At 46.5% G+C, this 12,739-nt stretch overlaps 1 protein-coding gene across 4 annotated transcripts in view; it reads left to right on the forward strand.

Moving 5' to 3' along the window:
* asap1a (ArfGAP with SH3 domain, ankyrin repeat and PH domain 1a) overlaps positions 1-12,739 on the forward strand; it is a 210,372-nt gene that overhangs the window by 81,372 nt on the left and 116,261 nt on the right. For all 4 annotated transcript variants that reach the window (XM_045226714.1, XM_045226717.1, XM_045226716.1 and 1 more), the window contains one exon: positions 3,385-3,530. In XM_045226714.1, the coding sequence (XP_045082649.1) occupies positions 3,385-3,530 (146 nt within the window). The remainder of the gene's footprint in view (positions 1-3,384; positions 3,531-12,739) is intronic.

A 12,739-nucleotide genomic window follows, 5' to 3' on the forward strand; every position in this document is an offset into this window, starting at 1 on the left:
AACAATTGTTGGAAAAATTACTTGTGTCATTTACAAAGTAGATGTCCTAACCGACTTGCCAAAACTATAGAGTGGTTGAAAAACGAGTTTTAATGACTCCAACCTAAGTGTATGTAAACTTCCGACTTCAACTGTACAACACCTTCCCCATTGGCAATCCTGTCTTTTCTGTAGATGTTATATCCTTGTATTGCTACTGCTGTATCATCAAATAAATTATCTAAGTGAGTTTCAGAGATGGCCAGTATATGAATGTGATTCGATGTTAGGAAGTTATTGATTTCATGAACCTTATTTCTAAGGCTACATATATTAATATAGGCTATTAGCCCATTCCTGGGTAGCTTATTGGAGATAGACAAAAAAATAAAATAATGGAGTCAGTCAATCAGGCTACTGACCCAGAAGCTTGACTATCTCATTCCTCCCAGGCTTTAGGGAGGGAGGGTAGGACAACGAGCTTGTCGTAGCAGATGTAAGCCATGTCCCCATGCTCTATGGCAGCTTTCATAGCTGGGATAAGTTATTTCTGCCTCTGGCGCATAGCTTCAGCGAAGTCCTCGTTGAGGAAGATGTTGGTTCCTCTCAAGTTCTTGGCTCTCTCCAGAACAGCCATCTTGTCCTTGAACCTTAGGAAGTTGACCACTAACAGCCTGGGTCTGTCACCTGGGCTGGTTACAGGTTTTCAAGACCTGTGGGCGCGCTCCACCTCAATCTTCATATGATCCATCTGCAGCTTTTTGGTGATAATTTCTTACAGACTGTGTTCAAACTGTCAAGGAAATCTGGCTAGCTTGATAGCTAGCAGCTAGGCTAGCTGCTTCGCCAAGCAGCATACATTAGGGTTTGGCAGTATCCTGGAACGTATAGTAGCGATCCTAGCAACTTAGGCTTACCGCTTCTACTAGCATACTAGCCTATCTATAGCTATATACATTATTTAGCTGGTAGCCTATTTATTATTGGGTATTGTGTGTAGGCCAGTGACACAATCTCAATTTAATCAATTTTCAATTCAGGCTGAAATAAAACTAAATGTGGAAAAAGTCAAGAGGTGTGAATACTTTCTGAAGGCACTGTACTTTTGGATTTTGATATCTATTATTTTGAATGTTGTATAGATCAATAAAAACAAAGACTGCTATTAAAAATGCCATTTTTTTTTTACAAATACAGTCGTGGTCAAAACTTTTGAGAATGACACAAGTATTGGTCTTCACAAAGTTTCCTGCCTCAGTGTTTTTAGATATTTTTGTTAGATGTTACTATGGTATACTGAAGTATAATTACAAGCATTCCATACGTGTCAAAGGCTTTTATTGACAATTACATTACGTTTATGCAAAGAGTCAATATTTGCAGTGTTGACCCTTCTTTTTCAAGACATCTGCAATCCGCCCTGGCATGCTGTCAATTAACTTCTGGGCCACATCCTGACTGATGGCAGCCCATTCTTGCATAATCAATGCTTGGAGTTTGTCAGAATTTGTGGGTTTTTGTTTGTCCACCCGCCTCTTGAGGATTGACCACACGTTCTCAATGGGATTAAGGTCTGGGGAGTTTCCTGGCCATGGACCCAAAATGTCGATGTTTTGTTCCCTGAGCCACTTATTTATCACTTTTGCCTTATGGCAAGGTGCTCTATCATGCTGGAAAAAGGCATTGTTCATCACCAAACTTTTCTTGGATGGTTGGGAGAAGTTGCTTTCGGAGGATGTGTTGGTACCATTCTTTATTCATGGCTGTGTTCTTAGGCAAAATTGTGTGTGAGCCCACTCCCTCGGCTGAGAAGCAACCCCACACATGAATGGTCTCAGGATGCTTTACTGTTGACATGACACAGGACTGATGGTAGCGCTCACCTAGTCTTCTCCGGAAAATGCCCCAAACAATCGAAAATGACTTTACCCCAGTCCTCAGCAGTCCAATCCCTGTACCTTTTGCAGAATATCAGTCTGTCCCTGATGTCTTTCCTGGAGAGAAGTGGCTTCATCGCTGCCCTTCTTGACACCAGGCCATCCTCAAAAAGTATTTGCCTCACTGTGCATGCAGATGCACTCACACCTGCCTGCTGCCATTCCTGAGCAAGCTCTGCACTGGTGGTGTCCCGATCCCGCAGCTGAATCAACTTTAGGAGATGGTCCTGGCGCTTGCTGGACTTTCTTGGGCGCCCTGAAGCCTTCTTTACAACAATTGAACCTCTCTCCTTGAAGTTCTTGATGATCTGATAAATGGTTGATTTAGGTGCAATCTTACTAGCAGCAATATCCTTGCCCGTGAAGCCCTTTTTGTGCAAAGCAATGATGACGGCACGTGTTTCCTTGCATATCATATCATATCGTAACCATGGTTAACAGTGGAAGAACAATGATTTCAAGCACCACCCTCCTTTTAAAGCTTCCAGTCTGTTATTCTAACTTAATCAGCATGACAGAGTGATCTCCAGCCTTGTCCTCGTCAACACTCTCACCTGTGTTAACGAGAGAATCACTGACATGATGTCAGCTGGTCCTTTTGTGGCAGGGCTGAAATGCAGTGGAAATGTTTTTTGGGGATTAAGTTCATTTTCATGGCAAAGAGGGACTTTGCAATTAATTTCAATTCATCTGATCACTCTTCATAACATTCTGGAGTATATGCAAATTGCCATCATAAAAACTGAGGCAGCTTACTTTGTGAAAATTAATATTTGTGTCATATGTCCCTATGTTTTATGTCATTGATGTTACTGACTTCAAAATCACTCATTACAAAGATATACAAGGACCTTGAGCATGCCACCCAGTGGCAAACCGTTATCGGGGGAGGGGTCTATATTAAAGAAAGGTATTAGCTAATCCCACCGCTTTAATATGTCATACACTTGAGGATTTCATTAATAATTTGGTACGTCTAAATACAAAGTTTAATTGGTGTTACTCAATTTAAATGAAGGGAAATTACGTTGTGAGTGAAATGATCATCACTTTAGTAAAATATTTTTCATGGGTTAATGACCTTAGATTTTAGCATCTGTGGCCTCCTTTTAAGAAATCCTCAATTAACAAAAATGTTTTGTGTATTACCGTCATTCGTGTTACTACTCCTACTTTTGGCACAATGTTATCATAATGGTAAAAACTATTTTAAGACATTAAGCTGCCAAATTAGTTGATTTTCCAAAATGCCATGCCCAAATGCCACCGCAAATAAAGAACGACCCTAATATCTGTATACATTTCATAGACTTAGGGTACCGGTGATATGTGAAGAAAATACTTTGACCTGTTGAATATGAAATGGATAGCATTCTTAGCTCCAGCACCCAAACGTTATAGATTAATCCTTTGTTTTGAGTGAACATGTTGTTTTTTCATATGTTGTTTTCACCTCCTCTGCTTGCAGATCATGTCCAGAATGAAGGGAATTATGGCCAGGCACTGGACAAGTTTGGTAGCAACTTCATCAGCAGGGACAACCCCGATCTGGGAACCGCCTTTGTCAAGTTCTCCAGCCTCGTCAAGGAGCTGTCCGCACTTCTGAAGAACCTGGTGAGATTTTTTTAAAGGGATTGTATTAAACAGATAGTGAGAGAGGATGACAGTGAGAAATATCAATATTTATTATAAAGGCCTTCCATCCCAGTCTTTATTAGTTGAATCAGGTGTGTTAGCTACTGCTTTGACTGGAGTAAAAAATCCTACACTAACACACACACACTATTTCTTTGCAGTATCTTATCCTGTGGATAAAATAAGACATTCTTGACTTAATGAATCACCTTGTGTAATTCATTATGCAAAAAAACATCAGCTACTCTTCCTGGGGTTGTCACGGTTTCGGCCGAGGCGGCCCCTCCTTGTTCGGGCAGGTTTCGGCGGTCGTCGTCTCCGGAGTACTAGCTGCCACCGTTCTATGTTTCTTGTTTGATTGGTTTTGTCTGTTTGTCACACCTGTTTTGTGTTATGTCTCATTAAGCACCCTATTTAGTTCCTTGTTGTTAGTTAGGTGTTGTGTGTAATTGTTCCTTGTCGTGTTGCTGCGCTACCTGTATTTTGGTGCGCTATTTTGTAGCTTACCTCCTTGTTTTGTATTTAGGAGAAGATTACGCACTTGTTTAGTGCGCCCGTTTGTGTACGCCTGTGGCGCTTTTCGCCTCCGGGCTGGTTTTGGATTATTTTTGTGTGATCTACTAAAGTATTTTGTTGGACTTTACTTCTGCGTCCTGCGCCTGATTCCACACCACACCTACCTACAGCAACTCGTGACAGAATTACACACCACATATGGAATCAGCAGGAGCACCCACCGATGCCATGGAGGAGCGTCTTCGTGGTCAAGAGGATCGAATCAACCAGATCGGGCACGCCTTGGACCGCGTCATGAACACCCTCCATCGATGGGAGACCAGCGGGGTACCCACACCCCCACCTATCGCACCATCACCATTGGACAGCCCGCCCGTCCAACTACCGGAACCCAGTGGGATTCGGCTCTCGCTCCCGAGGGCGTACGACGGCACCGCTGCCGGGTGTCAGGGGTTCCTATTACAAGTGGAGCTTTACCTTGCCACTATACACCCGGCGCCCTCGGGATACGAGAGCGTTTCCGCCCTCATCTCCTGTCTCACCGGCAAGGCGTTGGAGTGGGCCAACGCCGAATGGAGGGGAATAGACGCCGCCACTGTCACCTATGCGGAGTTCTCCCGCTGCTTCCGTGCTGTCTTCGACCATCCACCAGAAGGGAAGGCGGCGGGGGAGCGTCTATTCTACCTCCGACAGGGGATGAGGAGCGCTCAAGAGTTTGCGCTGGAGTTCCGGACTCTAGCGGCAGATGCAGGGTGGAATGAGAGGGCCCTCATAGACCACTTTAGATGTGGCCTTCGGGAGGACGTCCGCAGAGAGTTAGCGTGCAGGGATACTACACTAACATTTGACCAGTTGGTGGACATGGCCATTCGGCTGGACACCCTGCTCGCGACCCGCGGACGTCCCAGGTGGGGGCCTCCCATTCCACCCTCCAGCGCCTCCGAGCCGAGCCCGATGGAGCTTGGAGGTGCTGGCGCTAGAGGGAGGAGAGGAAGGAGCCCGAGGGGGCAGTCTCCTGCACCAACTGTGGCCGCGGAGGGCACACCGCGGCTAGGTGCTGGGGAGGGTCCCCTGGTGAGGGAGATGGCAGGTCACACATTGGGGAGTCCTCCCAGGTGAGTAGGCGCCCTACTTACCCAGAGCTTTCTGTCGTACACATTACATTACCTGTTTGTTTCCCACAGGTTGCACTTCATTCCCAGCATAAGGCGCTAGTCGATTCAGGCGCAGCTGGGAATTTTGTAGATCGTAAATTCTGTGTTGAGTTAGGGATTCCCCTCCTTCCAGTCGATAAGCCCTTCCCTGTACATGCCTTAGATAGTCGTCCGTTAGGATCTGGGTTGATTAGGGAGGTCACGGCGCCACTTAGGATGATGACGCAGGGGGTCATGAGGAGACGATTCAACTCTATCTGATCGACTCTCCTGCGTATCCGGTGGTACTGGGGGCTTCCCTGGTTGATTACCCATGATCCTACGATTTCGTGGCGAGAGAAGGCTCTTAAAGGGTGGTCTGCTCAGTGTGAGGGGCTATGTCTGGGTGTTTCCGTAGGGGCGACCTCGGTGGAGAGCCCGAACCAGATGCCAGCACTGCACATTCCGCCTGAGTATGAGGATTTGGCACTCGTGTTTAGTAAGACCAGAGCGGCACGGTTGCCGCCTCATAGACAGGGGATTGTGCGATAGACCTCCAGACAGGAGCTGCGCTCCCGCGGAGCCATGTGTATCCTTTGTCACAGGAGGAGAAAAGGGCAATGGAGACTTACATTGCCGAGTCTCTGAGACAGGGATACATACGGCCCTCCACTTCTCCCGCGTCCTCGAGCTTCTTTTTGTGAAGAAAAAGGATGGAGGTTTGCGTCCGTTTATTGATTACCGCGGTCTCAATCAGGTGACTGTGAAATATAGTTATCCACTCCCGCTGATTGCGACCATGACGGAGTCATTACACGGGCACGGTTCTTCACAAAATTGGACCTCAGGAGCGCATATAACTTGGTGCGCATTAGGAGGGCGATGAGTGGAAGACAGCATTTAGTACTACCTCCGGCCATTACGAGTATCTCGTCATGCCATATGGGTTAATGAATGCTCCATCAGTCTTCCAATCGTTTGTAGATGAGATTTTCCGGGACATGCAGGCGCAGGGAGTAGTGGTGTACATAGATGACATTCTTGTGTACAGTTCTACTCGGGCCGAGCATGTAGCCCTGGTGCGCAGGGTATTGAGGAGACTGTTGGAGCATGACCTGTATGTCAAAGCCGAGAAATGTCTGTTCTTTCAGGAGTCAGTCTCCTTCTTGGGTTACCAGTTGTCTGCGTCAGGGGGTGAGAATGGAGGTGGACCGAGTGTCTGCCGTGCGTAATTGGCAAACCCCAACTACGGTTAAAGAGGTGCAGCGGTTCTTGGGTTTTGCGAATTACTACCGGAGGTTTATCCGGGGTTTTGGACAGGTGGCAGCTCCCATAACGTCTCTCCTGAAGGGGGTCCGTGCGCTTGCAGTGGTCGGCTGAGGCGGACAGGGCCTTTGGGAGACTGAAGGACCTGTTTACCTCGGCTCCGGTGCTGGCGCACCCGGATCCCGCTTTACCCTTCCAAGTAGAGGTGGACGCATCTGAGGCCGGTATCGGGGCAGTTCTTTCACAACGGTCCGGCACACCACCTAAGCTCCGCCCCTGTGCCTTTTATTCTAAGAAGCTCAGTCCGGCGGAACGGAATTATGACGTAGGGGACAGGGAGCTGTTAGCCGTAGTACAGGCCCTAAAGGTGTGGAGGCATTGGCTTGAGGGGCTCAACACCCTTTCCTCATTCTGACCGACCACCGTAACCTGGAATACATTCGGGCAGCTAGGAGACTGAATCCTCGCCAGGCTCGATGGACTATGTTTCTCGCCCGGTTTGTGTTCAAGATCACTTACATCCCTGGGTCCCAGAACGGGAAGGCAGATGCCCTGTCCCGGCGGTATGACACGGAGGAGAGGTGCGTGGAGCCCATTCCCATACTACCGGAGTCTTGTCTGGTGGCACCGGTGGTGTGGGAGGTCGATGCAGAGATCGAGCGGGCATTACGCACCGACCCTAGCCCTCCACAGTGTCCGGTGGGTCGGACCTCGTACGTCCCGCTCGAGGTCCGGGATCGGCTGATTTATTGGGCTCACACGTCACCCTCCTCTGGACATCCAGGTATTGGCCGGACAGTGCACTGCCTTAGTACGAAGTACTGGTGGCCAACGTTAGCCAGGGATGTGAGGGTTTATGTCTCCTCCTGCTCAGTGTGTGCCCAGTGTAAGGCGCCCAGACACTTGCCCAGGGGTAAATTACAACCCCTGCCCGTTCCACAACGACCCTGGTCTCACCTCTCGGTGGATTTTGTTACCGACCTTCCCTCCTCACAAGGGAATACCACCATCCTGGTCGTTGTGGATCGGTTCTCGAAGGCCTGTCGTCTCCTTCCCATGCCGGGTCTTCCTACTGCCCTACAGACCGCTGAGGCTCTATTTACTCACGGGGTACCCAAGGATATAGTGTCCGATCGAGGCCCCCAGTTTACCTCCAGAGTCTGGAGAGCCTTTATGGAACGGTTGGGGGTCTCGGTGAGCCTTACCTCGGGTTACCACCCGGAGAGTAATGGGCAGGTCGAACGAGTCAACCAGGATGTGGGTAGGTTTCTGAGGTCATATTGTCAGGGCCGGCCGGAGGAGTGGGCGAGATATGTGCCCTGGGCCGAGATGGCACAGAACTCTCTCCGCCACTCCTCCACTAGACTAACCCCTTTCCAGTGTGTGTTAGGGTACCAGCCGGTTCTGGCACCTTGGCATGAGAGCCAGATCGAGGCCCCTGCTGTGGATGAGTGGGTGCGGCGCTCGGAGGAGACGTGGAACGCTGCACACGTCCATCTGCAGCGAGCCATCCGTCGACAGAAGACGAGCGCCGACCTACACCGCAGTGAGGGGCCAGTGTACGCACCTGGAGATCGAGTCTGGCTCTCAACCAGAAACCTGCCCCTCCGCCTGCCCTGCCGGAAGCTGGGTCGGCGGTTTGTGGGGCCTTTTAAAGTCCTGAGGAGATTGAACGAGGTGTGTTACAGGTTACAACTGCCCATTGATTACAAGAATATTAACCCCTCGTTCCATGTGTCTCTCCTCAGGCCGGTGGTAGCTGGTCCACTCCAGGACTTTGAGATTGAGGAGACTCCTCCGCCCCGTTGGACATCGAGGGGCTCCGGCGTACACTGTTCGGACCATCCTGGATTCGAGACGCCGGATGGGGGGTCTCCAATATCTCGTGGAGTGGGAGGGGTACGGTCCGGAGGAGCGGTGCTGGGTGCCGAGGAGGGACATTCTGGATCCGTCCCTGCTGACCGAATTCCATCGTGGTCATCCTACGCGCCCTGCTCCGCGTCCTCCTGGTCGTCCCCGAGGCCGGGGGCGGCGCACGGCTGGAGCCGCACGTCAAGGGGGGGGTACTGTCACGGTTTCGCCGAGGCGGCCCCTCCTCCTTGTTCGGGCAGGTTTCGGCGGTCGTCGTCTCCGGAGTACTAGCTGCCACCGTTCTATGTTTCTTGTTTGATTGGTTTTGTCTGTTTGTCACACCTGTTTTGTGTTATGTCTCATTAAGCACCCTATTTAGTTCCTTGTTGTTAGTTAGGTGTTGTGTGTAATTGTTCCTTGTCGTGTTGCTGCGCTACCTGTATTTTGGTGCGCTATTTTGTAGCTTACCTCCTTGTTTTGTATTTAGGAGAAGATTACGCACTTGTTTAGTGCGCCCGTTTGTGTACGCCTGTGCGCGCTTTTCTCGCCTCCGGGCTGGTTTTGGATTATTTTTGTGTGATCTACTAAAGTATTTTGTTGGACTTTACTTCTGCGTCCTGCGCCTGATTCCACACCACACCTACCTACAGCAACTCGTGACAGGGGTCGGCAAAAAAACACAAAACATGACAAGTAACAAAACACTGATAGACAGTTACATTAGTTGTTGTTTAATCTGTTTTTAAAGGTAATTTTGCTGTTTGAATGAGTAATTGGAAATGGAAGGGAGTTCCATGCAATCATGGCTCTGTATAAAACTGTGCGTTGCCGTGAATTCGTTTTGGACTTGGGGACTGTGAAAAGACCCCTGGTGGCATGTATTGTGGGGTGTGTATGGGTGTCTGAGCTGAATGTTATTTGATTATGCAGACAATCTGGAATTTTTGTTTCATAAAAACTAGAAGAGACGTAGTTCATCTCTCGTCAACCCTCAAACAGGAAAGACTGGTATGCATGTTGTTGATGTTATTTCTGTATTTGCAGTTAATGGCAAGGCATGCAGCTCTGTTTTGAGCCAGCTGTAGCTTTACTAGGTATTTTTGTGCTGCACTTGACCATATTACCGGACAGTAATCAAGATGGGACAAGACCAGAGCCTGAACGACTAGTACAGTTGATTTTTTTGTGTGTCAAAAATGTTTTTATTACAGACACCCCTCCCCAACTTCACAACAACTTTGTCAATATGACTTGACCTTGATAATTGACCATCCAATGTTATACTGTACCTAGGAGTTGTGGAGTGGTTGAACTTGCTCAATGGTCACACCCTTTATGCACAACTCCAGTTGAGGTTTAGGTCTTTGAGAATGTTTTGAACCAAGTACAACGCTTTTCGTTTTAGATGTTTTTAAGACCAGTTTATTATTAATCACCCATTCTGATACTCTGTAACTCCTTATTTAACATTTTAGTGAGCTCTCCGGCTTTGGGCGCTGACATGTAGAGTGTGGAGTCATCTGCATACATAGTCATTCTAGTTTCGTGTAAGACCAGTGGCAAATCAATGGTTAAAATAGAGATGAGTAACGTCTCAAGATAACTGCCCTGAGGGACATCGCACTGTACATATCTGATGTTAGAGAAGCTTCCATTGAATAACACTCTCTGGGTTCTATTGGATAAATAACTCTCCAACCATGTCATGGCAGGTAATGTAAAGCCATAGCAAGTGAGTTTTTTCAATAACAATTTATGATCAGTAACATCAAAGGCTGCACTGAAATCTAACAATACAGCTCCAACTATCATCTTATTATCAATTTCTTTTAACCAATCATCAGTCATCTAAGTCAGTGCAGTACAAGTTGAGTGCCCTGAAATTCAGTGGTTAGCTTGTTCTCTGAAAAATAGCATTGTATTTGGTCAAACACGATCCTCTCTATCAGTTTACTAAGAACAGGCAGCAGACTGATTGTGCAGCTGTTAGAGCCAGCAATTGGTGCTTTACTATTTTAAGGCAGTGGAATTACTTTAGCTTCCTTCCACTCCTGTGGACACACTCCTTTAGGCTTTGGTTAAATAAATATCAAATAGGGGTGGCAATACAGTCTGTTACCATTCTCAATAGTTTCCCATCAATTGGTATTAGGGCTGTCCCCGAAAGTCGTCTGTTCTTTCGACCAATTGATTGGTTGACATTTTTTTACGTGTATTTTTCCATATATAGACCCACCCTATGTTTTTTAATAAAATAAAATGATATGCACTGAGCTTGTCTAATGCTTTAAGCACACAGTTTGATGAAATAAGACACAAATGACTCTAGGGAGCCTGAGATCAAGATAACCAGAAGACCCGACCATACTCCTCCCGCCGCTACGCTCTTGAAGTTGCCGGTAATAGGCTACATCAGGGGTCGGCAACCTTTTTCATGTGAAATGCCAATTTATCTTACCATTTCTACCGGTCTGCGTGTCAGTTATGGTTTTCATATGCACATTTTCGTGGAACATCTTAATTTAATTTATAATAACGTATCTCAAAATCATTGTCATGTGGTTAATCAAAATTCAATCTAAATCTAAATGTAAAATCTATTGCCATTGCCAACTATGTAAAAATAGCCTACATAAAGCCAACAAATTAGAACATTGCAGCCTGCAGGTAGAAAATATCCTGATGACAATAAACATCATATAAATCACATTGGCTACGCATGGCCTGTCTGCTACAAACTTGCAACATTGCATAAAATATTCTGGGCCCTCAGAGTTTCCCGCACCAGTGAGCTCCGGATAGACACAACTGTAGGCTATTTGCCCAAGGGATGAGAAGTAAATCAGGTAGGCCTATTTTATGATGTTTCCACTGGATCAGGGCATGACATTTTCCTCGAAAGGGAGAGAGGTGGAAAGAGTTTTCAAATACATTGAGGATCTATTTTCATTCTCAATGGATGTAAAAACAGACTTTGTTTACTTGCTGTTTGAGGTGAATAAAAATTACTTTGAGATGTTCCACAGCTCATTAGTGGTGGTGAGTTAAGACAATCAGAAATACTATCAGATCTCCAAATGGGCACATTTATAGGCCTACATTTGTGTGCAGGCCAGGCAGCCTTGGCCTACTTCTATGCATAATCAGGTGACAGGAGGGCTCCAACCAAAAGACAATGATAAATTGACAATGGAATGAAATAAACCAAAACTTGTTTCTCACAAGTGTAGCATAGGTTGTGCATTCTGCAAATAACGTGTCCACTCCGACAATGAAAATGGTAAAAGACTGCAATAATAATATATTGAATGCATTAACAGAAATGACCGTAACCAAACAAACATTGTAGATTAGAAATTATGGGAATTAACGTCAAACGTAGTACTGGTGATATACACTGAGTGTACAAAACATTAAGAACACCTTCACACCCTCCCCTCCTTTTGTCCCTCAGAACAGCCTCAATTCGTTAGGGTGTGGACTCTACAAGGTGTCGAAAGCATTACACAGGGATGCTGGCCCATGTTGACTCCAATGCTTCCCACGGTTGTGTCAAGTTGGCTGGTGGAGCATTCTTGATACACACGGGAAACTGTTGAGCGTGAAAACCTACTACCTTAACCCCGTTCAAAGGCAGTTAAATATTTTGTCTTGCCCATTCACCCTCTGAATGGCACACATACACAATCCATGTCTCTATTGTCTCGAGGCTTAAAAATCCTTCTTTAACCTGTCTCCTCCCCTTCATCTACACCGCATGTGTCAAACTCATTCCACGGCGGGCCGAGTGTCTGCAGGTTTTCACTCCACCCTTGTACTTGATTGATGAATTAAGGTCACTAATTAGTAAGGAACTCCCCTCACCTGGTTGTCTAGGTCTTAATTGAAAGGAAAAACCAAAAACTTGCAGACACTCGGCCCTCCATGGAATTGAGTTTGACACCCCTGATCTACACTTATTGAAGTGGATTTAACAAGTGACATCAATAAGGGATCATAGGAATAAGATCATCCACATGTATTGATCACATTTTTACTAATACTGTAGAACTTTGTTCTAAAGCTGTATCCGTACCCATTGGATGCAGTGATCACAGTATAGTGGCTATATACAGGAAAGCCAAAGTTCCAAAAGCTGGGCCTGAAATTGTGTATAAGAGATCATACAAAGGATTTTGCTGTGACTCTTATGTGGATGATGTAAAACATATTGCTTCTTCCAATTATTGATCAACATGCACCTGTTAAGAAACTGACTGTTAGAACTGTTAAGGCTCCATGGATTGATGAGGAATTGAAAAACTGTATGGTTGAAAGAGATTGGGCAAAAGGAGTGGCTAATAAGTCTGGCTGCACATCTGACTGGCTGACTTACTGCAAATTAAGAAATGATGTGACTAAACTCAACAAAAAGAAGAAGAA

The sequence above is a fragment of the Coregonus clupeaformis genome, chromosome 18 (genome assembly GCF_020615455.1).
Source record: "Coregonus clupeaformis isolate EN_2021a chromosome 18, ASM2061545v1, whole genome shotgun sequence".
NCBI classification, from domain to species: Eukaryota; Metazoa; Chordata; class Actinopteri; order Salmoniformes; family Salmonidae; genus Coregonus; species Coregonus clupeaformis.